General features: G+C 37.3%; 2 protein-coding genes across 2 annotated transcripts in view; both read left to right on the top strand.

The window, feature by feature from the left end:
• The window catches only part of map3k5 (mitogen-activated protein kinase kinase kinase 5), a 47,902-nt gene extending 37,579 nt beyond the window's left edge, over positions 1–10,323 (top strand). Inside the window, exons 19-30 of the mRNA XM_073855754.1 lie at positions 1,036–1,193; positions 1,858–2,038; positions 2,536–2,553; positions 3,455–3,632; positions 3,946–4,114; positions 5,877–6,062; positions 6,228–6,333; positions 6,670–6,904; positions 8,551–8,663; positions 8,764–8,873; positions 8,982–9,058; positions 9,391–10,323. Of these exons, the coding sequence (XP_073711855.1) occupies positions 1,036–1,193; positions 1,858–2,038; positions 2,536–2,553; positions 3,455–3,632; positions 3,946–4,114; positions 5,877–6,062; positions 6,228–6,333; positions 6,670–6,904; positions 8,551–8,663; positions 8,764–8,873; positions 8,982–9,058; positions 9,391–9,451 (1,592 nt within the window). The 3' untranslated portion in view covers positions 9,452–10,323. The remainder of the gene's footprint in view (positions 1–1,035; positions 1,194–1,857; positions 2,039–2,535; positions 2,554–3,454; positions 3,633–3,945; positions 4,115–5,876; positions 6,063–6,227; positions 6,334–6,669; positions 6,905–8,550; positions 8,664–8,763; positions 8,874–8,981; positions 9,059–9,390) is intronic.
• A 1,492-nt stretch (positions 10,324–11,815) lies between these two features.
• ppil4 (peptidylprolyl isomerase (cyclophilin)-like 4) lies at positions 11,816–27,083 on the top strand. Its single transcript, XM_073855752.1, has 13 exons — positions 11,816–11,971; positions 12,301–12,368; positions 12,839–12,903; positions 14,073–14,190; positions 14,304–14,446; positions 20,766–20,862; positions 21,091–21,207; positions 21,294–21,427; positions 24,823–24,880; positions 24,979–25,090; positions 25,853–25,949; positions 26,308–26,407; positions 26,688–27,083. The coding sequence occupies exons 1-13, from the start codon at positions 11,902–11,904 to the stop codon at positions 26,883–26,885; spliced, it is 1,377 nt and encodes a 458-aa protein (XP_073711853.1). The 5' UTR covers positions 11,816–11,901; the 3' UTR covers positions 26,886–27,083.

Here is a 27,083-nt window from a genome sequence, read left to right as displayed (position 1 = left end):
TTGATCTTGATATCATGAAACAGTATCTCACTGAACATTATTCATGAGTTTCCGTATCTTATGTTGCTCTGGGGTGCGTTTCCCAAAAGCATCGTTACCGTGGGTTCACACCAGCCGCGTTTCAGGCGTCAAAATCGTGTCTACCGCGCCTAGTTTGCCGCTTCATTCATGCGTCAAAGCCGCGTGTGAAATTCTAGTCATTGAGACATTCACACGGAAATTCGCGTCATGGGAGGTTTTTCTGCGACTCCGCTCGCTTCATGTAATCATGTCACTACTAGAGCAAGCTCCTGATTGGTTAATGCGGCGCGTAAGTTACATCGTTACTGACGAAGGTTAAAGGTTTGGTGTTCAAACGAACATTCGCAAGCTGCATCGCACACTTGTGTGGTTTGAACGACAGCTCTTCACCTGTTGTTAGAAGCATTGTTCCTTGTTATTATAATATGTAGACTTGCGTTGATCATGCTTTTGAATAAAATAAGCAAAAAACAAGTAGTACAGTCAATATCCATCATTCTAAATATATAAAAAATTATTTTACGTCTTTAAGTTTGTAAACATAATTTAAGCGCTGCATTTGAAAACTGCGCATGTGCGCAGTCCTACGAGCCTTGGGGTATCCCTGAGGATGCGACCTAAGAGGGAACTTGCGCATGAATTAAATATCTTGAAAATAAACAACAGATAACTAAATCACAATAACAAAATCAGTCTTCCGATGCAATGTTATTTACAGCCGTAATTGGACTTTAAATCGATTTGCACAGAATAATAAGTACTTCACCCCACACGTGACATCCTCAACTTTGTTCCTAAACCAACATGGTTCAAACGATGAATGTGCGACAAAGTTACTATGCTTTCGGGAAACAGTCGTGACATGGTAGTTAGTTTCTCCAACTATGCATCGTACTATGGTGGTTCAGCAACGAGTTAAGTCATTGTTCGGGAAACGCACCCCTGATATCTTAAAATGTCGTAGTTCAGGCGGTAACTCTCACTAATGTTTTTCACAATGTGTGTACATTTCAGGTACATTGCAGTATATGGCTCCTGAAATCATAGATACAGGTCTGCGTGGGTACAGTAAGCCAGCAGATATCTGGTCCCTGGGCTGCACCATCATTGAAATGGCCACCGGAAAACCACCCTTCTATGAACTCGGGGAACCACAAGCTGCCATGTTTAAGGTCATTATGCTAACTTGGAAGGATGGACCGATACAACATTTCTGTGCTGATACTAATATTCAATGACTTAGAATGACATCATCTGATACTGATAGTTTTGCTTTTTACTCCTTGATTCAGATGATATTATGTCGTGAAATCTTAGAAGTGCATAGCGTAGTTGAGTCAATTCAGTATGTGCTCTGAGTTTTCTGCTTCTTTGATTGTCAGGATATAATGCTCTGTTATAAACAATCATCCAATAGTGGAAAAATGCTTTTATCTTCCAATACCGTTTATAAGCTGATGTATCGGTGCATCGCTACTTGCTTTTAGACTGTTTTAATAAAACAATTATCCTAAATAGTGCAGTAAATTTATGATAGTATTGTACTGTATGCAGGTACATTTTTAGAAGTGAGTAAAATCTAAAAAATGCAATTCTGAAAATGATAAATGATTTATTTTATAATGCACATGGGCTTTTATAAACAGAATGAATGTGATCAGCATAAACAAAGTAATTTCATTATTATTTTATAACCAGCTGTCATTAATAATTTGTGCCATTTGAAAATAAAACACTTTGTGTGCTAAGTAACCAGTTTTGAGTTTTTCATTAGTCATACAGGTGTTATTAAGTTAGATGATTAGTTATACAGTAGTGTTGGTTGTGTTTGTGCAGGTTGGAATGTTTAAGATCCATCCAGAGATTCCTGAATCCATGTCCACTGAAGCCAAAGCGTTTATCCTGCGCTGTTTTGAACCCGATCCAGACACTCGAGCCACATCCAATGATCTGCTCACTCACGAGTTTCTGACTGTCACATCACGAAAGAAACGATCCAAGACCAACAATTTCACAGGTTTGATACTTTATCTCACCAGACATTCAATCCTGTTACCTTAAAGGCGGAGTCCACGATGTTTGAAATCACCTAAACAAACACGCCCCTACCCCAATAGGATCTGGACCTTCTGTTGATAGACCCGCCCCACACATACGCAACCCGGCAAGGATGTCGGTTAGTAGACACACTCCTTACTGCTGATTGGCTATAAGTGTGTTTTGGTAGTCGGCCCGTCTCCTTTTCCAAAGCGTTTTTCAAACATCGTGGACTCCGCCTTTAAAAGTTTTTTTCCAGTCATTCATTAAATTTAGTTTTTAATTCGTTTTTCTCAATTCACAATTACAACAAAGCAGCTTTAAAGAAAATTTCAGTCAAGTGGTCCTCATTGGGCATTATGCTTCCACAATACATAAATTAATGCTTAAAGGGAAATTATGTTTACAATTACGTTATGAACCCACTTTGTACCTCCTTCTGTTTCTTTAACAAAAGTATTTTGTCTTTTTTAACAGCTCTGACACCAGGAACTGGTAAGTCTTGTTCATTTTCTTTAAAAATTGTTGTATAATAATGTTTAAAATACGGCTAGTTTGGTTTATTTAAAGGGGACATATCATGAAAATCTGACTTTTTTCATGTCTAAGTGCTATAATTGGGTCCCCAGTGCTTCTATCAATCTAGAAAATGTGAAAAAGATCAACCAAGTTACTTAGCTTTGGTAAACCATTTTCTGCAAGCATGTGAAAAAATCAGGTAATTGATATTTGGCTCCCCTTGTGATGTCAGAAGGGGATAATAATACCACCCCTTAATCTGCACTATCCAACCACAGCACTGTCATTTAGAGCAGAGAGAGAAAATAATTGACAGCGCAATTGAGTTTCAATTTCAACAAATCACCATTATGGTGATCAGTGTTTGCATTTCATCACCTCATTTTTTATTTTAGAGGACACACCCAAAAAAGGGCGCATTTTTTATCACACCTATAAAGTGGCAATTTTAACATGCTATAATAAATGATCTATTTGGTATTTTGAACTTAAACTTCACATACACACTCTGGGGACACCAAAGATTTATTTGACATCTTAAAAAAGCCTTGTGAAATGTCCCCTTTAACACATCTATGACTGCTGTACTGAATGATTCTGTGTATCACTGCAATGTAAACATATGTGAAACACTTTGTTACTGTTCAGAGTCGATCAGGAACTATTTTATTCGGCAAAAATCCTTTTTTACTGTGCGATAAAAGCAATAAGGTATTCAAGGCTGTGCTGTGTCAATACTAAAGGGGTTGCATTAGCACCACGCCATGCCTAACAATGCCTTTCAGCCGTGACTTATTCACAATACAGCACAGTCTCTCGTACCTTATTGCTTACTTGCTGTATAGTTTCGTGTAATGTCAGGTGTCATGTGTCCTAGAGTACCTGCGCAGCATTTCACTTCCTGTTCCTGTGGTGGTAGAAGACACCAGTAGCAGCAGTGAATACGGTTCTGTGTCACCTGACAATGAGCTCGGCTCGAACCCCTTTAACTTTAAACCCAGCACCAAGTGCTACAGTGAGAGAGAGGTCAAAGGTCCACGCTCACTTTTCCTGAGGTCAGCATGCAGATTTAACAATACGTTTTTTCTTTGTACTACATGTTCCACCGGTTTCACAGTCAAGGCTTAAGGCTAGTCCACATGTTTGAGCTATTTCAACTGAAAATAACTTGCATGCACAGATCTTAAAATATGTCAGTGCTATTGTTTTGTTTTAGGATACACACCAGTAACATTTTTTTAAGGCATGTTTATAATGATTAAACATTTTAAAGGCCTAGTCTTGGCTTTAGCTAAGCCTTGTCTGTGATACCAGACATTTTATTGTGGATTAATGTGTAAATTTGCCCCTCTATACTTGGTGTGTTAGTATTCCTGTGGAAAACTTTGAAGACCACAGCGCTCCGCCCTCTCCCGAGGAAAAAGACTCTGGATTCTTTATGTTGAGGAAGGACAGTGAAAGGAGGGCGACTTTACACCGAATCCTGACAGAGGACAAAGAGAAAATTGTGCTTCACCTGCAGGAGGCGCTGTCACAGGTGAGCTCGCATTACACATCTCTTTTGTGCGTGTTCTCCGGTGGTTGAATCTCATGAAAACATGGCCTGGTCGTATTTCACGTCACAATTAAACATAAAAGAAGTCCATGCCGCTCGTGTGCTGTATTTCAGGTCTTGGGTTTATTATTGTGTATTCAGTTGTCATTCATTAAAAAATCTTATTTGTTGTTGCATGAAGGGAAACAAACACTGGCTTTGTTGTCTAACAAATTATGTCCTTTCGTTTGCATTTTCGTCACCATAATGTTTGATTCCTGTTCTTTGTTTTCTTGATGTTTGTTCTAAACTTTGTTTGCAGTGGTGTATTGGCTACTTTCTTCACTTATCCTAATTTTTTTTTATTTACTGTAAATGTTGCAAATCAGTGCTGCCCTGAAGTAAAAATTTGAATAAAAAAATCATTTGTATTGCGTACGTGTTGAACACGGCCATCCACGCGTAGCTGCAGGGAGTATACTTTGAAAGTTTGATGTACTTGATGTAGGCACAAATCATGATACAACAATGTTTCCGAAAAAGTGGATGGTTGAGACATTTTAATCATTTACGATAAAATATCGTCATATTGCACACCCCTAGACTGAGCCTTTAGTGTGTTTATTAAAGACTTGATCACTAACTACGTTTACATGCCCCCTCATAATGCGATAATAATGATATATTGCGACTACAGTTCATCTCACATAAACACAATACCAGTGGCGGCTGGTGACTGCTCTTCCGAGGGGCTTAAATTCAAAATAAGTGTTCGGATTGTCATGTGTGTTGTTCGTGTTTTCAAAATGTGTGTTTGTTGCGTCGTGTGGGCCATGTGCAGCACGTGTTTTGTCAAGGTGAGTGCCAACTGCTGCAAACGTGTCAAAACCGTTTATGATAAAAGAGACGCTCACGTTCACAGAATAAACGCAAGACACTCCCTTAACAGTGACTGATTACGCATGAGATTATGTGAGTATCTGGCAAACGCATGCGTCTCTTTTGCAGCAGGCACTTATTTTGACAAAACACATGATGCACACAGGATCACTCGACGCGCCGATCACATATTTTGAAATAACGAACCACTCACATGACAGGGTACATACATGTTGTTACGAACTTCGCATCGTGCGTCCTCGAAAAAAGAAGTCACCAGCCGCCACTGCACAATACAATCAAAATAATGTGATTAAGCTCATAATCGCAGCAAGTATAACAATATTTATAAAAACGTAGCCTATTCTGATTTTAATTGTAATACACGGCATGTATACATTTTAATCGCATCTATATCGGCACAACTGAAGCGTGCAAGTTTTCTCTGAACTCAACAGCTCAAATAACGCGACGACAGTCTTCATCACAGCGTCAAAAAAACGAAATGCGTCCCTATGAACAAGTTTGTCATTTAACAAATAAATGAATACAGTGGCCATTAACACACCTGTGTGATTTCATCATTTGTGCTGTGGGAAAATAACCAGATGTGCACTGATATATCGGCACGTAATTGGTATTGAGTTCAAAGGAAAACTATCGATATCTATTGGTATCAGCACATGTCATTTTAAGCAATGAAATATTGGCACGAAAATGTTGTAAAAACTGCATGTGAACAGGAGTAAAGAGGTTTGCTGGAGTCATGTAAACATCTCTCTGTGACAAAGTCCTTACTCTGATTATTGGAAATGATCGCATTATTGGTGTACATGTAAACGCAGTCACGTTCAAGCTGATTTTGAGATGATCTGTGTTTTTACAGGGCTCTGAGGAGACCAGACTGAAGCATCAGCACATCTCCACACTGGTGGCAAGTCTGGGTGATTTTGTGAGGATGGCAGACAGAAAAATAGTTGCTAACACCCTCTCTCAGCTCAAACTGGAGCTGGACTTTGATAGCACAGCGATCAGTCAACTGCAGGTGGCGCTGTTTGGATTCCAGGACGCTGTGAGTGTTTCTTTACCATTTCACTAAAAGGTTTCGCTTACTTGCTTTATTCTGGTATATTTCATAACAAACTACCAGTTTCTGCTAGATAAAATCAAATCATGTGTTTAACATTTTAATATAGTGTCACATGACAGAAATCACAATATTGAATTTTCTCTTCAGGTTAATAAAGTCCTGCGGAATCACAACATAAAGCCGCACTGGATGTTTGCCCTGGATAACATCATCAGAAAGGCCGTACAGACCGCTATCGTCATACTAGTACCTGGTAAACAAAAGCAGAGCTTCATTATAAAACAAACACTGTCATTGTTTAATTATTCTTGTGACATCTTGTGGATCACAAAAGGGGGTTTTTAGTTCTTGCATTATCACTGACAAAACAGATCTGTAGGTCTCTATTTTATCAGGCACGACCATTTCATGTCTTTTTTGATGAGGTGACACTGGGGTGTTTGATTAGAGAGATGTCCAAAATGTGTTGTATCCAAAATCTCCAAGGACAGGATAAGGAAACACTGGTTTAGGGTTTATAAATGATGTTTTAGTGGTTGCCATCGATGTGTTATTTGTGTTTCATGTTTGTTTGGTTCTTTACTTTCAGAATTACGGCCACACTTCACGTTGGCATCTGAGAGCGACGCGGCAGATCAGGAGGAAATCGATGATGATGTCGGTCCTCAAATAAGTACTGACATAGCGCCACCTATCGCTCATCACGACGACACAGTGGTCACGTCCGGAGTGAGCACGCTCAGTTCAACAGTTTCCCATGAGTCTCAGAGTGCTCAGCGATCCATCAGCATGGAGCTGGGGCGCATGAAGCTAGAAACCAAGAGGTGAGCACTTCAGTATACACTGACCTAAAGGATTATTAGAAACACCTGTTTAATTTCTCATTAATGCAATTATCTAATCAACCAATCACATGGCAGTTGCTTCAATGCATTTAGGGGTGTGGTCCTGTTCAAGACAATCTCCTGAACTCCAAACTGAATGTCAGAATGGGAAAGAAAGGGGATTTAAGCAATTTTGAGCGTGGCATGGTTGTTGGTACCAGATGGGCCGGTCTGAGTATTTCATAATCTGCTCAGTTACTGGAATTTTCATGCACAACCATTTCTAGGGTTTACAAAGAATGGTGTGAAAAGGGAAAAACATCCAGTATGCGGCAGTCCTGTGGCAGAAAATGCCTTGTTGATGCTAGAAGTCAAGAGGAGAATGAGCCAACTGATTCAAGCTGATAGAAGAGCAACTTTGACTGATATAAACACTCGTTACAACTGAGGTATGCAGCAAAGCATTAGTGAAGCCACAACACGCACAACCTTGAGGCGGATGGGCTACAACAGCAGAAGACCCCATCAGGTACCACTCATCTCCACTACAAATAGCAAAACGAGGCTACAATTTGCACGAGCTCACCAAAATTGGACAGTTGAAGACTGGAAAAATGTTGCCTGATCTGATGAGTCTCAATTTCTGTTGAGACATTCAGATGTTAGAGTCAGAGTGAGAACATGGATCCATCATGCCTTGTTAGCACTGTGCAGGCTGCTGGTGGTGGTGTAATGGTGTGGGGGATGTTTTCTTGGCACACTTTAGGCCCCTTAGTGCCAACTGGGCATCGTTTAAATGCCACGGCCTACCTGAGCATTGTTTCTGATCATGTCCATCCCTTTATGACCACCATGTACCGATCCTCTGATGGCTACTTCCAGCAGGATAATGTCACAAAGCTCAAATCATTTCAAATTGGTTTCTTGAAAATGACAATGAGTTCACGGTACTAAAATGGCCCCCACAGTCACCAGATCTCAACCCAATAGAGCATCTTTGGGATGTGGTGGAACGGGAGCTTCATGCCCTGGATGTGCATCCCACAAATCTCCATCAACTGCAAGATGCTATCTTATCAATATGGGCCAACATTTCTAAAGAATGCTTTCAGCAGCTTGTTGAATTAATGCCACATAGAATTAAGGCAGTTCTGAAGGCAGTGGGGGTCAAACACAGTATTAGTATGGTGTTCCTAATAATCCTTTAGGTGAGTGTACTCTGTTCAAATGCACAGTATGTCATTTTTACCATTTAACAATAACAACAACATCGCTTGATGGTGCTGTGAAAGACTGAGGAATTATGGGAGTAGTCTTCATCTGCACTGTCAATAGGAATCTGACAGGACTCATGAAATCACGTTTATGGATAATGTAATGAAATAAAGTTTTATAACATCACATTAACAAATGAATCAAAACAAAGTGTCTAATGATACTGCTTTGGTTTAATGGGGATTATAAAGAAGTGGGTGGATTTTTTTTCATTTTAGGGTTGTTGTGTTCACACACATCTTTAAATCTGCTCTTTAAATCTCAGCAATGAAATAAAATGAAATGGTGTTAATTGCTGACCCCTCGTAAAGAAATACCATTATCCAAACCCACAGAATAACTTACTCTATGTGTGTGTTTGTTTGCTGTAGACTGTTGGAGGAATTAATAGAGAAGGAGAGAGAGTATCAGACCATCTTACAGCAAGTCCTACAGGAGAGAGATCAAGAGATCAAACTCTTAAAGGGTCGCTCCACACACATGGGTCAGTCTGATACACACACACACACACATGCACCCATACTTCACTAATCTATTCATAAATACCTCAGTTAACCCTCTGTCCTGTCTTGTGTTTATGGCAGATATCCCTGTACCTCACATTAACACACAGACTTCGTTTGAACAAGATGGAGATCAGGACCTTCTGGATTGGCTGAAATTGCACGGGGCGGATGCCGAATCCATAGAGAGGGTAATAAACTGTTATTAAACTAAACTTTGTTTTGTTGTTAATAAGTCCTTTACTGCCCTGAATGAGCAGATAATGGATTATAATTTTGTTTATCTGTTTATATCATAGATTATATCTGAGGAATACACCCTCGATGACATCCTTCATTATGTCACAAGAGACGACCTGAAGGCTTTGAGACTCAGGTGTGCTTAGTAAATGGTTTTAAAATGTAGCTTTTCTGCTTCTAATTGATATATTCAGCTCATATTTCACATCAATGCATTATGGTTGTGTTTAATTTGATTTATTTTGATAAAACATATTATTGTGGATGGATACTGCATCCTGGTCATGACAATGCGGTGTTATTATGTCAAGTAAATTCCAATAATCTTAATAGTGCTTAAACAGACTTCATTTTCTTCATGCGCAAATATATTTTGTTTTTCTGTTTTGGTGTGAAAATTTAAATTCAATTTAATTCAGTTCCTTTGATTAACTTTGGGATTATCGGAATTCTTTCCTGTGTTTCCAGAGGTGGAATCCTGTGTAAACTGTGGAACGCTATCACAGAGTACAGGAAGAAACCAACCTAAGGAAGATTATATATCTGATGATCCAGCCCCCTGACAAACAGAGATGTGAAATATCCGCTGGGAACAGTTCAGTTCCTCTTTAATATTTCTTATTTCATGTAAATAGCTCAGTTATTTGTAAGCAGCAGTTATATAAATAGCTGTTGAACAAAACTATGAATATCGACACAGTTGATATGTGAGCCGTGTTGAGGCAACTTTGTACAGGAGACTTTTTTATTTTTGATATTGGTTTACAAAAACCTCTCTTGACCTACCTGAGAACCTTATTGAGTCCCATCCCTTTAAAGGGGAAGACGTTAAAAAGGCACACACACACTCTTACACACATAGACACGTATATATATATTTATAGGTTTTGTATATTTTTACATTTTACAAGGTGTATTTACAAGTATATAGGTAATTTACATTTTTTAGCAAAGCTATTTATGTTTGCATATGAAGAAACATCATGACTAGATGAATTGCTAACAAATTGTACTGTGTTCCCAAATATTGGAATTATGAATGAATGGATAAACAGCTTGAAGCTGCACATGAAAACTTTTAAAACGACATTCCTGAGATTATATTGCACCATTTTACTTTTCAGAAGGAGCTCTTATAAAGAATATTACCACAACTTGAAAGATTTGCCAATGGGGGTTTATTTATTCAGCACAAACCTTTAACACCTCAACTATTTGAAGTTTTCACAGTACTGTAAGGGACTAGTTGAATAAGAAAAAACTAAACAAAATCACCCATGTTCTTTGCATTTCAATCATTTTAACCCATTGCTATGTATTATGTATTCATATAGACAGTAAATACAGGGCTGTTTAATGTGACAATCATATAACGGGTGAATTAAAGTTTGAAGTCTGTGATTTTGTGTTTGCATGATCAGTGTTTGTTTATTCTGACAGTTTTACGAGAATTGTAACATAACTTTTCGGCCTCTGTTTTTGCAACGTTTTTCTAGTTGGTGTAATAGTAGTGTTACTATCTTGATTCCTGTATTAAGACCGCTTATGTTTATGAGAATCAGTGACTTGTATAAGAGATTATGTACAGTCTAGATTATTATCAACAACCTCGACAGGATGATCAGCACAAGTGCACTGTTCACTTGTACATTACTTGTTTTATACCAAGAGCTAATTCAGAAAAGTTTGTTTTATCAGCAAACCAGATGACATGGGGTGAAAGAGATTTTTTTAATTTCATTTTTTTATGATCCCATTAATTTATATTTGTATTTTATCGGTTTTACTTTATTAAGTTAATCATGAATTAAGTTTCTTTTAAAGAGGGAGACAAACAAAACCGTCTGTTTTGAGTTGTGCATTCGTGGTTGAAATTGAGAATATGCAGACATCGCTTTCCTTTACAATAAAATGTCTTATACTTTTTTCTGTTTATTTAAAACCTGATGGAGGTCAAAGTGTCAATAACTAAATGAAGTGAAGGGTCTTCACCATGAGATTGAGACACCTATCCCATAATTTCATATATGAGCTTTCAAAAATAAAAGACCATGTTTTTATAAGAATATATAATGTGTCCTTTTGTTATTTTGGATCTGGTATATCTGGTAATTGACCAAATGAGTTCATGGGAATGTTTTTCAATTTTTAAACCAAAATCTGACCTTCAAGTGAAACTACAGTATTCATGTAACATTATATAATTGTCTTTATTATCAAATTTAAATACATCTATATATGTTAAAACAAAGTCACACAAATTACAAAACAATTTACAAAAAAAAAAACAATCACAAATGGTTGTGAAATGCACAAAACACCGTTTTTATTATATTGCTAAATTAACACTGTCATTATAGAGGTAACTGCTAAAATTTGTGTTTGAATATTTGTGACAAAAATATATACAAAAGTATATAAACAACAAAGGCAAATATGCATTTACAGTGTAGATAAGTATTACAGGCTCAACACAAAAAAAATAAGAAAATAAATAGATAGAAATCTGAAATTATAATTTACAGGAATTTAAATAGTGAGTAAAAGAAAAAAGAAATAAAATAATGATAAATATTAGGGGCAGTATCGCAATAAATTAAATTATGTCCATAAATAAAGCAGCTTCATAGCACTCTGACCTGCTTTGGAAAAACATTTTAAGTCATTTTTTAATATAATATGTAGTAGGGGGATTTAAAGAATCTACATTTATGAGTGAAATATTTTGCTAATATTACAATGTTATTAAACAAAAAGAATTAACACAACAGTCTTTAGGTACTCCAAATAAAATATGATGCAAAGAAAATACAACTATCAACAACCACCTCTTTTTCTATCAACCAGAAAAGTTTGGAGAAGTGGCAAAAGAATTAATAAGAAAACACGAAAGACTCTTAACTGTGCTGTGACGTGTTTATTCCACGCGGTGCGCATGCGCAGTGTTCGTTCGTGTGATGACGGTGTTGGCTGCGCGACATGGCGGTGTTGTTGGAAACGACGCTGGGTGATATTGTGATAGATTTATACACCGAAGAGAGACCTAAAGGTATTTATTTACATCATTAATGAAAGAGTGCGTTAGTGCAGTACTCATACATGTACATAATTCACAGATAATAAAGTTCATGATCATTGATAACAACTATATTAGTTGATATGTGTAATTTAAGAAATTGTCTACGTTATTGTTTAATGTGTTAAACAGAGAGATAATACCATTATCAGCAGATTTCAGATGAATAGATTCAGAGCCTGGTCTTTAATTTTGACAGATCAGATGATTTGTCCGTGCATTTTGTAAAGTGTTTTAAGCGTCTGGAGACTGAGACAACACCTGGACCTTCTGTAACTCATGAATATTGTTCTCATTCACAGCCTCGCTGAACTTCCTGAAACTTTGCAAAATAAAATTTTACAACTATTGCCTCATTCATAATGTTCAGGTAATATATTTTTATTAATGTCTTTCATGTTATGTGTACTGGACGGTTGTTATGTATTATATCAAAGCCCTACTGAAAATTCCAGCTAAGACCACCATACGCTGGGAGCTGGTTTAAGGTGGCAGTAGCTTGTGTAAGATGGTCCTCCCAGGCTGGCAAAGCTGGCATTAAAGCCTGACCAGCCAAGTCCAGTTTGACAAGCTTAAAAAAGTGACCAAAACACAGCTAAACCAGCTGACCAGCTTATGCTAGTTTAAGCTGTTTTTTTTCAGTAGGGAGAGCAAGATTCTTAAGTGCCAAATAGTGATAACCACTTCTCTTCAAGACTTGAGTTAAATGGTCCTGTAAAAACATCATACATTAAGAAAGTTAACAATGTACAATATATATGTAAAGCTCACGTTTTACTACATTTAATTCTGCTCTTCTAAGTTTTATGAGATGTTGCATCTATTTGTAACCCTTTTCAGAGAGATTTCATCATTCAAACGGGTGATCCCACCGGGACGGGACGCGGAGGAGAGTCTGTGTTCTGGTCAGAATAAATCTTATTTTCTAGTATGAGTATGTGAGCGGAGCAAGGAGTGGAGTGATTTTGTCTGGAGCTAAGAGCGGATTTTTTGAAAGTCAGAGCGTTGTGATTTTTTCACACTTCGAGAGCACTCCAGTAACACTCCAACACGGGCACTACTCATTTTAAAGCAACACTATGTATTTTTTTTTTTAAATATCTCAAATTATTTTAGTCGTAGAACAACTCTTAACTGGACAAATTCTACTGCCGCTGAAAATTTCACTCTGTAAATTTTGTGTTTGGGTGGGAACTAGAGGTCTTTACTGGTCCACTAGTCCCAAAACCCAAGGTCTGATTGGGATAAAACTATGTTTTTGCCGAGCGGACGAGAAGACCCAAACTATATCACGTGTGAGTATCAAGTCCTTTTCCAACCCCTCCTCTGTTTGCCAAGAGCACTTGCGATATTGTGTGGCTGGCGATAGGTTAATTTTCATTGAGATGGACCTGTCAATCAATTTTGAATGCACACTGTAGTGGTTACCTTGGTGCAGTGTTTCCCAATCCTGGTCCTCAAGTACCCCCTCCCAGAAAGTTTTAGATGCAGACTGCACACACCTCGGTGCCCTTTACATTCGGGTCCAGTTGGGTTAAAATTGGCTACTTAGTAACACAGGCAACTTTACCTGGTTGGTGTTCACCATTTCCATCACCTTAGTCAACTAATTTATGTGTATTGCCCTGCCCACAGGGAGGCTTTAATGGCATTTAATGCAACCATGGGTGTAAATCAATTAGGAGGGACAAAAACATAAACTTTTAAATGGAAAATATTGCCTAAGGGTAAAATTTGTTCCAATAAAGCACCGTTAAACCTTTTCTCCCAGTATGGTGTATTTATTTTACACTAAATGCAGATTTGTTTTATATAAACGATAAATGACAGTGTAGTGTTAATTAGGTGCAAATTTCTTTCATGTAGCGAACCTGGAGCGGGGAGGGGGCGGGAAATGGTAATCCCGGAGCAGAGCTGGAGCAGAATGATTACGAAATGTTTTGAAAATAAGCCCAAAGTGAAAATTCTTCCCACTCCACTCACATACTGTGATCCAATACAACAATTAATGTTTGTCAATCTGGATATAACACTGCCTAAAAAGAGTTTGCTTACCATGTTTGTATGTCTACAGCAAACTATATGGTGATCAGGCACGCTTTTTTGAGCCCGAGAAGATGCCCAGGATTAAGCACAGAAAGAAAGGGACGGTGTCTATGGTGAACAATGGCAGTGATCAGCATGCCTCTCAGGTTTATTATACATATTTATTTATATACTGTGTATAAACACAATGCAGGAACAGTATTGTTGCTAGGACTTAGATATGCATCCTTTTTTTAAATTTTTTTTATCTGGCTCTCAGTTTCTGATCACCACAGGTGAAAATCTGGATTATTTGGATGGCGTTCACACAGTGTTTGGAGAGGTCACAGAGGGTTTTGATGTGCTCGCTAAAATCAATGAGGCCTTTGTAGACACCGACTTCATTCCCTTTCAGGACATCAGGTAAGAGATACATTTACTGCAATATTGCCACCGTCTATAATAAATAAAACATCATCTAACACAGAAGAAACTCTGGTTTCTAGTTAACATGGATCATGTATGACACATCTGCCAATCATATAATAGGTGTAATGCAACGTACATACCACCAAACGCTAAGCATCACGTTCCTCGCTGTAGGTTACTCGCAGGATTTAACTTTGCGTCATGCAAATTTTTAACTCGAGTTTTCAACTTCCGTAAAGGCGCGTTTGAGGCGAATAGCGTGTGTTTTTGCGGCAATCGTGTCACCCAGTTCACATCATTCGCATTGCCTTGCGCCTATTCACGCATATTCTCGTCTTTGCATTGACTTTGTATGTGATCTACTCGTTGAATTTGTACACCCATGAGCATTGACAATTTATGTTGCACAGTTTCTTTTGAAAAAATCGTAATTTCATCCGGAACATATAGAAAAATACATCTTTTATTCATTAAAGGCACAATATGTTGGGTTTTTACCACTAGAGGTCGCTATTTCACAATAACAAAGGTGAAGCTTGATGATGTGAATGAGATATTAGATATGGGGTTCGCTAATTATGTTCATGGACCGGAAACTGATGATATTAACTCATTCACCGCCATTGACGAGTTATCTCGTCAATTATGAGTTAATATTTAACTAATAAATATGCCTTTCTGGACCAATTTCAAAGTGAAAGTGTAATACCGCTTTTATCCACTGGATGGCCCCAAACCGAATTTATCAAAAACGGAAGTTAAAAAGATTTAATGATTTATTTTAACTGCCTTTATGCTTGATAGTCATTCTGAGTCTGATCTCTAACATAAATTCCTTTACAAAAACGCAATTTTTTAAGCTTTTTGCTCAAAATGTTGTATTTTTGAAGAGAAATATCCATATTTCAGTGGTTAAATTAAGTGGAAAAAGTAAATGTATAATGAAACGTTTTTTCCCCATTTTGTTTGTTTGTTTGTTTGTTTATTGTTTGTTTGAAAGCAGAGGGTGTGTTCTTTAATTTGATATAATTTGTATGTTTATATATTTATAGAAGATAATTTTTCCTGCAAGGAATTTTGTGAAACTTTTGTTAAAATCACAAAAATGCCGGTGGGCAACTTTTCTCAAAAAGGCTGGCGGAGAATGAGTTAAGTCACTTAAAGAGCGACAGTTTACAAGGGAGACAAGGGGCGAGCAATTATTCAAAATGGGAATTTCTGTGGATTTGCAAATACTTAGGAACTTTTGTGATAATTTAAGTACACAACTGCATTAAATATATCACACTGTGCAAGTTGTTTTTGGATTTTATTACAAAAATCTTACACATTTTGGCTTAAACATCTTTATAGTTGTTTTTTCCCTTTAAATTATGGAGGCCAGCCAATGAATGTATGAAAGCTGTGTGGTTTGTAAACCTCACTCCCTGACCTCAAAGCTGGACACTAGATGCTGTGGTCGTTGTCCGGTTTTCGGACACGTCTGTCTGTGAGGCATCACATATTTACTTTTTTTTTAGTAAATATACATGTTGTAAACATTGCTGTTTATTATGAAGTGTTGGTACATAACACACAGAGATTTATTGTGAAGGAGCTTTTTCTTGTCAAGGAAACTTTGCATATGCTACACTAGACCACAATGTGGCGCTATAACTACAGACTTTGATTAAAGTGCATTATTCAGGATTAGCAGCAAGGTCTGTTTGTAAACACAACATTTACAAGTGGCTCCTTGGTAGGGATGGGCACGAGTACCCCATTGCTCGAGTACTCGAACGTGGCATCGATGATCGATTACGAAACGATGATCATGTGGGTTTATTTATTTATTTATTTATTTTTGTGGTATGGCGGCATTTGGATATCTGTTTAGCATTACAAGCGGCTGTGATGGTAAAGACTGGTTGCGTGTGTTTGACGTTGTGTTGAGCTTCACAGACCGGCGTATGACATCACATCAGTAACGTTACCATGCACGATTCAAAAACAAACAGATAAAGTCTGTGAACACACCTCACATCGATGAGGCACTATGGTTTAATTGTGCCGTGATTTTGGGATTCACTTCGGTAGGACGAAAATACAGTCAGTCAGGTGCAGAATGTGCAGGTTATGGTGCACATCCACAACAGGAGTTAAACTTACTGTCAAGTACATAACTTGGTTTAAGTCTTGCATTTTGTGCAGATATATGCATGTTGTATAATACATTTATGTTGTATATAACGCTGGATATTATGTAGAGTGCATCATTAAAGAAAGCGCATCAGTTTGTGTTTATTAACCCTTTAGTTTCACTTCAGCTATTCCTGTAAGAGGTTTCTGTTAAAAACATTTAATTCATTAATAATCTAGTATGTGCTCATTTTTCTGTCATAGTTTCTTCAAAATTAAGTTTTATTTGAGTGTTTTTAATAAAAATATTTTCATTTTCACCATGACGTATACACATTGCCCCATCGATTGCAGTTAATCGAGTACTCTAAATGAAAAATTTACATGTACAAATTTACAAAACTCTGACAATGAACGTACTGTTTGGTTAGTGCCCAGTGAGGATAGACTGAAAAATAATTAAAACCTCCCAGTAAAAGACCTCAAGGGTTATTTGTCAGTAGTAGTAATGTCTACATAAACTGCATGTATCTACAAGCTACTACTGAGACAACAATACCTGTGTGTGGTTATTGACTACAAACACACTGGCCAAAGGTTTCCTCCCAAAATCAAATAATACAGAAATAAAAAAGGAAATGACAGTGTTAGATTTTCTTGAATTTGGCTTTCATGGCTCATCACCAACGTATTAGAATGCATCTTATATGGAAAATAATAAGCAGGGCCAAGTGCAAATATACATACATAGATACAGGTCATTGAAAGTGCTTGAATCTATTTTATGCAAGAAATTTTCTGGAAAAATCCATATTATTACCTGTGTTGTGTAGGATAATATCATAAAATTTCTAGCCTTTTAAGCACACGTGCTACACTGTTCGCTTTAAAAGCTTATCTTCTGTATGCGAATGTTACATATGTTACTGTTGTTCCCTGAGAAGGGAACGAGATGCTGCGTCTCCCTTGCAATACTTTCTGCGTCCCTGTAATGTCATCTTTGTCAATATTTCAGATAGCGATATACTTCCTGGCTCCCGCGTCACCCTGTCTTTGTCGTTAAGCCTCACCATTGGTTGAATTTGTTATACACATTCAGACGCACTTACCCCTGAAGGCGTCCCCAAAGTGTCACCGCAGTGACGCAGCGCGAGGGTCCTCGAAAGGAAACTGTAACAATGTATCTTAAAAGGTAACACCTTGCTCTCACTTGAAATGTATCCCCACTTTTAGTCCTTGAATTTGAGGGTATTGGACCTGGAAAGACCTTGAAAGGTCCTTCAATTTGAAGGTAACTAAGGTGTTGGAACCCTGAACTTTATACATGATAACAAAAGGCCTGATCAATAGAAACCTGTTAGGACCTCCTACAGGAGATTGGTCTAGGAATGGTGATTCTTTGTTATTCACACTGATCAGTTTCTATAGGCCATTTGGTTCACACCTTCACTGCAGACATATATGTTGATTACATCAGGGCACAGTTGTAATGTAATCACACTAATAATAAAGTTGATAACATCAGGGCACAGTTGCAGTTACGCATCAGACACTGATTACACATGAAAAAAATATACACAAAATCCTTTAACAGTTAAACACTTCTAGTGGATCATATGTAATAATAAATTAATTTGAACTTACGAACAGCAGCAACACATCAACAACAGTACCAGGATTTATACATTATCAAATGTTCACACAACATTACATTATCAAAGACCACGCGATCAGTCCAGAGGATTAATATATAAAGAGATATTATCTACCACTGTGGCCATTTCTAAAGCAGGACACATTTAAAAAAAGTTTGAGTCTTTTTTCTCTGTTTGTGCCAAAAGAGAGATGTTTATGGTCAGGGTCTAGGACAGAGGCGATCAGCGGGTCTGTACAGACGTGCGTGAGACAGAGATGGATTTTGTAACTTTATTTCATTACATCATCCGATTTACATGATTTGTGAGTCCTGTCAGATCGATTCACTGCCTATCGACAGTAAAAGTGGAAGAAGAAGAAAGTGAAGACCAGTGTTGGGGGTAACGCATTACAAGTAACGCGCATTACGTAATAATATTACTTTTCTAAAGTAAGGAGTAAAGTAGCGCATTACTTTATAAATGTATACATTAATATTGCAAGTTACTTTTCAGTTTAATTAATTCAATTTGGAAATAAAATAATGTACTGAATTAAACTGAACATATTAACATAGAATTACGCAGTCTGTGCGCCTGAGCGGGAACAGTTTGAGTCAGAAAGCTTGACATTTTTGCGATCATAAAAAACACCTGCAAGGCCTGAAAGAGATCAAGCCTTAGCCAAATAAGAAAAAGTAACGCAAGAGTAACGTAGGCTTTACTTTCCATCAAAAGTAACTAAGTAACGCAATTAGTTACTTTTTTGGGGAGTAACTTAATATTGTAATGCATTACTTTAAAAAGTAACTTTCCCCAACACTGGTGAAGACTACAGCTCTTGTTTCACATGCTTTTATGTAACCTAAATACATACATTTTAACCTTTAATTTAATATCTAGAAATGCTTTCACTCGGTCCCATCCTCTCTTTTAATTATATCATCCTCTGCCAGCCTTTTTAAAAAAAAGTTGCCCACCAGCATATTTTGTGATTTTCACAAAAGTTTCCAAAAAAAACTTCCAGGAAAAATGTATTCTAAAAATATATAAACATACAATTATATCAAATGAAAGAACAGACCCTCTGCTTTCAAACAAACAAACAAACAAAACGGGAAAAACTATTTCATTCTATCTATATTTTTTGCTGCTTATAAACTCTGAAATATGGGTATTTTTCTTCAAAAATATTTCTTTTAAACAAAAAAGCGGAATAATTAAATTTTTGTGAAGGAATTTTGTTAGAGATCAGATTCAGAACGATTATCAAAACATAAACGCAGTGTCAAATTAATTTAAAAAAATTTGCTTCAGTTTTTCATCAATTAGGAAAGTTTGCCATCTAGTGAATAATCGCGGTATTACAGATAACCCTTATGCCGTGTACACACCAGCTGCAGTAGAGGCATCAAGCATGAGTGATTTTCAATGTTAAGTCAATGTGAAGATGTGTGATGCGCGTCTGAAGGTCTTGCAGCGCGGATGAGGTGTTTAGCGCGGTAGACGCGATTCCGCCTCATTCGCCGTCTAGTGTGCATGAATGGCGTGAATTAAGCATTTCCACGGGAAACGTGCGAGTTGAAAAATTTTAACTTTGGTGAAAAATGTGCCACGTTAAAGGAATAGTCTACTCATTTTCAATATTAAAATATGTTATTACCTTAACTAAGAATTGTTGATACATCCCTCTATCATCTGTGTGATTTAAAAGGATTTAAAAGAGGAACTATATTTTATGGCATAATAGCACTTTCGGGAGCACTTCGACTCGGCGCAGTAACACCCTCCCTCTCCCATTCTGCGAGTGAGTAGGGGAGCGGACTTTTCAGGCAAGTTGAAGTACACCCAAAAGTGCCACTACGTCACAAAATACAGCTCCTCTTTTAAATCCGCTTAGAAAGCGCTACGTTTTATTTTGTACCACCAAACTTTTTCGTATAACTACTCGTCTTAAATAGGAAAAACGTTGATGTGTTTGGTCACTTCTAACTTTATCTCTAAATGGTACAATTGAATGAATGGGGCTAAGCTAAATGCTATCGAAGCGTCGCAGCGCGCTCCAGCGCTTACGTGCACGCACACAGATGATAGAGGGATGTATCAACAATTCTTAGTTAAGGTAATAACATAGTTTAATATTGAAAATGGGTAGACTATTCCTTTAACCAATCAGGAGCTTGCTCTAGTAGTGACGTGATTACATGAAGCAAGCAGAGTTGCAGAAGCCCCTCCCATGACGCGAATTTCTGTGTGAATGTCTCTCTGACTAGAATTTCACGTGCGGCTTTCAAGCGCAAATAAAGCGAGAAAACTCAAAATGTTCATGTGGCAAACTAGATGCGGTAGAAGCGAATTTGACGCCTCAGACGCGGCTGGTGTGAACCCACAGTAAAATCTCATCATCAGTAACATGTTTTTTATGCAAATATCTCGTCATTGGTGGGGAAATTGGCGGGGAAACTGCAATAGTTTAGTAACAGTTTATATCGGAGTTTGAGTTTGTCATGGCATCTGTGTTTCCGGAAACGTGTTGATGTGTATGTATGGGTCTTTTGCAGGATTAATCACACCGTGATTCTGGAGGATCCGTTTGATGATCCTGCTGGACTCCCGGTGCCGGATCGATCACCGGAACCCACTAAAGAACAACTGGACGTGAGTGTTCATAATGCAAACTCACCAGGATTATACAATACTTGAAATTTTGCTCGTAGTTTATTGTAAAATGCACAAACTAAAATATTTAGGTACGAACATGTGTAGGGATATTAAAATAAATATTTAATAACAGAACTTCGTGGCCATTTGCATTAAGGAATTTACATTGAGATTTCATTCATTTAATCCAATTGAAAAGTTGTACTGGTTTTTTACGCGTTTCAGAGTGGTCGTATTGGAGCGGATGAGGCCATAGACGACAATGATGGTAAAGATGCAGAGGAACTGGATGAGCTTATCAAAGATAAAGAAGCTAAAACACAAGCCATTTTACTGGAGATGGTGAGTTTTTTCACTTTAACACCTCACAGTTAAGAGTTTCGTAACTTCTCTATGTGCGTGTGTGAGGGTTTATTTCTTGTTTTAAGGTAGGGGATCTGCCCGACGCAGACATTAAACCTCCGGAGAACGTCCTGTTTGTGTGTAAACTCAACCCGGTCACCACAGATGAAGATCTGGAGATCATCTTCTCACGCTTTGGCCCCATTAAATGTTGTGAGATAGCAGAGTTTTTAACAGATAAACCCCCAGTGTCACAGACAAGGCTTGAGGCTAGTCCTAGACTGAAACACATGTTGGAGCTGTCTCAACTGAGAATAACTTGAATGCATTCACAGTCTCTGTCAATTTTAGGTTTTGCATCAGAAACTGCATTTTTAATGTGACCCCACACATTTTCAATGGGGTAGATATCAGAGGATTGAGTTGGCCACTCCATAACCTCAATCCTTTTTGTCTGAAACCAAGATTTTGCCCTCTTGCTTGTGTTTGGGGTTGTTGTCTTGTTGAAACACCCATTTTAGGGGCATTTCCTCTTCTGTAAAGGGCAACATAATTCCTTAAAGTTTTCTGATGTATTCAAACTGATCCATGATCCCTTGTATACGATAAATAGGCCCAACATGGTAGTATGAAAAACATCCTAATACCATGAGTTAAGCACCACCATACTTAACTGTCTTTACAGTGTACTGTGATTTAAAATCAGTTCCCGGGGGTCGCCTGAGGGTCTGTCGATAACCACTTGACCCCAAAAGAACAATTTTACTGTCATCAGGCCACAAAATGTTACGCCATGTTTCTTTGGTCCAGTTGATGTGATTCTGCACGCCTTTTTTTCAACAATGCTGCTTTACGGGAGTTTCTTGCAAACAGCTTATCGATAATCAGATGTCTTCTGACTGTCACAGTACTTACAGATCATGATTTACGATCATCTTTGATCTTTCTAAAGGTGATGAAAGGCTGAATCTTTGCCATTCTGACTATTCATCAATCCATTTTAACAGTCGTTGCTTGTTTTCTTCCACGTGTTTTGGAAAGCATTTCAGATCATTTTAGCTGAGCATCCTAAACTTTGCTGCATTTCTTTATATTTTTGCCCCTCTCAAATTAACTTTTTTAATCAAATTGCATTGTTCCTTTGAGCAATGAGCAATTTTACTTATAAATTCAGCAGCAGATATATTTTATAACAAACGTTTGCTTCCCAACTTTCTTAATAAATGACAAGAAAACCTGTTTTTTTTTACATAATTAACTCATTTTCTAGTTAAACTTTACACTGCTATTATTTTGATCAAGCCACTATTACTCAGAAGTAGTATTGGTGTCAGTGATGCGCGGGTTGATCCGAAATGAGCGGGTGCCTGCGGTCACCCGCGGTTAAGAGTCATCCAAAAATATTTTTAATGATATCCGGGTCGCGGTCGGTCGGGTCGTTTGAAATTAAGATGTCAGTTAACTATTTTAAACAATTACTACTTTTAAAAAATGCGGCCCATTTTTATTTTCTGATTATTCACTTATGATTGTGCTTATTATTAGGGATGCACGATACAAAAAATCCTGTGGCTATGCCGATATTTAAGCCGATACCGATTGATACAGATAGTTTTCCTTTGGACTCAATGTTTCAAACTAAGTTGTGAACTCCTATAAGTAGGGCTGCCACAATGATTAAATAATCGCATCATCGCGATGATTTCAGATCACCGCAATGATTGCACATCTCTCTAAAAACACAAGGGGGAGCACCTGTATAAATGAGATATTATTAGATTATTTTAAATATGTGTATTAATATTTACTGCCAGGTAAACGTTGCAAAATATTTAATTTAAATAATCACAACAATGTGTGAAAATTATTTCATAAACAAACAAAAAAAGTATGAGTATTAAAAGTCAAAGCAACAAAACATACAATTAATCGTCATAATCGTCAAAGCACTAAAACAGCCAATTAATCGTCATAACCGTCAAAGCACTAAAACAGGCAATTAATCGTCATGATCGCCACAATTTATTAGACAATTAACCGTCAGCCAAATTTCATAACCGTGACAGGCCTACCTATAAGTACAGAGCGTACAAACTGCAATTCTTTTGTCATAGTCACCAAACCTGCCGTTCTTATGTACGTATTTCGTTATTCAGTGCCATGATAAAGACAGAAATATTATGACAGTGCCTGTAAGGGTTTTATACACTGCTGTGCTGTTATTTGAGCTGTCTCTTTATAAAGCCAGACTGTTGACAGCAAGTTGTGTTGACAGAGTTCAGGGAAAACTTCCTAAAGTCAACTTTAAAACGAATTTGTGCTTAAAGTTTGTGACAAACACACCTGCGCACTTCAGTTGCAGTATAGATGCAATTAAAGTGTTTACATGGTGCGATTAAAAACAGCGTACGCCACCTTTTTTAAAGCTGTGTACACACCAAAGGCAAAGCATTATGTTCCTCGCTCTGTTACTTAGTGTCATGCAAAGTTTTCGCTTGAGTTCAATATTTTTAATTTGCGCGAAGACGCGTTTGAGACGAATAGTGCGTGTTTTAGCCGCAATTGCCAGTTTGCGTTTGTACGCATCGCCCGCATGTGTTTGTGTCTGTTTGTGCCTTTGCATTGACTTTGTATGTACTCGTACAAATTGTTGAATTCACGTTTGATGTGTACGCCCCATTAAAACAATTATACTTTCTGTGATTAAAAGTATTGCGTTTAGATTATATACAATCGCAATATTGCCAAAATCGCATTATGAGGGTGCATGAAAACGTGGGCACTGTTTTGTGATTCTTTATGGGTGCTTTAAAGGATCTCTATTGTAATTGTCTTGTGGTTAAACAGGACATTTTCGAGCCAGTTATTATAAGCAAACACAAACATGCTGAGAGTCCTGTGTGAATAAATGTGTACCTGCCTATTAGATCAAACGAAGTCTTTCAGGTCTAACAAGTGTTTTTTTTTATTTGCCTGACTGTCCTGTGTACATTTGCTCTCTGGTCACAGTGATGTTCTTTTCGAGTGTTTCTGTTTATTCTCATCACAGTCCCACAATCCCTCATTTGTATTTTTCCCTAGATGGATAGAGAAAGAGAGGGAAGAAGGAAGCTATTTCTTTTTCTGTTATCTCTATTTAAGGTAGTTTTCATATCAAGCAAAGGGTCACTTTTTTCCATTTGTATGTCAGTGATGTGAAATGGTGCCCATACATTTGCCCGAATAACACATCTGGTCATCATCAACATGGCTTTTGCACTTTGGCATTTTAAATGTTTTATCCAAATCATATTTTTTTTATTTAATGGAGAAGATGAAAATCACCTTTCTAATTAACAATTTAGAACCAAAGCAAAAATATTGAGATTTGTATTGGGTGTTGTCGACATTCGTAAAGATATTGAGATGATATATTTTAGATATATTGTGAAGCCCTACTAGCCTGTGTCTAAATCTATATAATTGTGATGTTAAGATGTTAGTCTATTGTATGATGTAAATAGTTTTGGTAAAAAATAAAGCACTTTACATGTTAATATAAAGTGTGTGTGTGTGTATGCTGTTATTATATTAACATGTTGTTAATAAATGATTGGTTGATTGTAGTTGTGAGATCATCAGAGACTGGAAGACAGAAGAATCTCTCTGCTACGCTTTCATTGAGTTTGAAAAGGTTTGTGCTTTTCACTTTTTTACCTTTTGTTTATAATAAAGCAATATCACATTGGCAGGCATACATTATGTTGTTGTTGTTCTTCTGTGTGTGATCAGGAGGAAGATTGCGAGAAAGCGTATTTTAAGATGGATAATGTCCTGATTGATGATCGTCGCATTCACGTGGACTTCAGCCAGTCGGTGTCGAAGATCAAATGGAAAGGCAAAGGTAAAGAGTGTTTTTGCCTCTCCCAGTTCCCAGGTTGTTTATAATTATTTTGAGATTTTCACATCAGCTTAAAATCTCAAATCTGTAATGCTCTTACTCAACATCAACCTTTCATGTTGCATTTTTGATCATTGTGCTTAAAGGGGACATATCATGAAAATCTGACTTTTTCCATGTTTAAGTGCTATAATTGGGTCCCCAGTGCTTCAATCAACCTAGAAAATGTGAAAAAGATCAACCCAGTAACTTAGTTTTGGTAAACCATTCTCTACAATCATGTGGAAAAAATAGCTCATTGAAATTTGGCTCCCCTTGTGATGTCAGAAGGGGATAATACCGCACCTTAATCTGTACTATCCAACCACGACACTGCCATTTAGTGCAGAGATCAGCTCATTTGCATTTAAAATGACACGGCACATTTTTGCTCACACGTACAAAGTGGCAATTTTAACATGATATAATAAATTGTCTGTGGAGTATTTTTGAGCTAGAACTTCACATACGTACTCTGGGGATACCAAAGATTTATTTTACATCTTAAAGTCTTGTTAAATGTCCCCTTTAAGATATAATTGTTGTCTATAACTTAAAATAGCTCCAAATGGTTTTAAGCCTGTTAACAAGAAAATAAACATCTTGCCTGTTGCTTACAGAAAAAAAATGGAAATCGGTATAGAAATTGATTGCTTGTAAAACAAATCAGGATTGGCCATAAAAAATCATGATCTGTCCATCACTAATAATTTGTTTGGTTTGTAGGTGGGAAGTATACCAAAGACGACTTTAAGGCGTATGAGAAAGACATGGACAACAAATCCAAACTGGCTTTAAAGGACAAAGTTAAAAGCAAGCCTGAGTATCCTTCAAACAAACTCAATTCATAAATCAATCTCTAATCTTCATTTCACAAACAAACTGCTTGAATCCCATCAGAATTTTAAATCCTTTGTGAAAGAGCTCAAATCCATAAAGTCAACATGAAGGTGCATATGTGACCCATTTAACCGACCCATTTCCACCAACATGAATAATGTTTGGGGACTTTGCTTTGCATATTACTAGAGTTGACCTGAATGGGGGTTTGCAGTGAGGAATGGAGACCGGTTTAACTTGCTGTGTTAACTACTGGTTACATTTTAAGTAAAGGTTGCATTATCTACAACATTACAGCATTATGTTTATCTTCAGTTGTATTTCTTAACTGTTTTGTAAAGCTCCCGTTATGAGCTTCTTTTAGATGAAGATGAGGAAGAGAAGAGAGACGACAGAAAACGACATTCAGACGCTGACAGAACAAAAGACAAGAAATCAAAGGTTTGATGTTTTGAATAGATCTCAGCTTGTGTTAATGTTGAAGATCAAATACTAAACCAGCAGCCGCAGAATAAAATGACTGATATATTCACACCATAATTGAATGTAGAGCATTTTACATAAATTACAAATAATATGGGGAAGGTTTTCTCCTCCCTTTTTTATCTTCTGTGTAATATGCTTATATTGGATTAGCATGTTTCTTTATCTCCTCTCATCAATGTGTCACACATTTGCTGGTGCCTGTATGCTCATAGCTGTTAGTATTTCTCTCCTGTAGGATCGTGATGAGAGTCGGAGAGACAAAGATAAAGGCAGACAGCGTTCCCGATCCAGAGACAGACATGAGAGAGAGAGAGGCTGGGACAAACACAGAGACCGAGGAAGAGAGAGAGACGGCGACTTTAAACGGCACAAAGAGAAAAGCCGCAGACGAGAGCGCAGCCGCAGTCGCAGCCCTAGAAGATCAAAGTATTAAAGATGTGACGCAGCGTCTCGCATTATATTGTTTCATTACAGATGAATTCAGGTGGTGTGAATGAACCGGTGATTTCTCTTAAAATATCGTCTTGGCTTTAATCTCATTTCATTCTTTTGTAAAAGTTTTTGAAACTCTGGTGTAACATTTAAACTATTCAAACTATTACATTTGTATAGAGTTATTATACAAATAAAA

The sequence above is a fragment of the Misgurnus anguillicaudatus genome, chromosome 18, assembly GCF_027580225.2.
Source record: "Misgurnus anguillicaudatus chromosome 18, ASM2758022v2, whole genome shotgun sequence".
NCBI classification, from domain to species: domain Eukaryota; kingdom Metazoa; phylum Chordata; class Actinopteri; order Cypriniformes; family Cobitidae; genus Misgurnus; species Misgurnus anguillicaudatus.
This window is presented reverse-complemented; position numbering and strand designations above follow the sequence as displayed.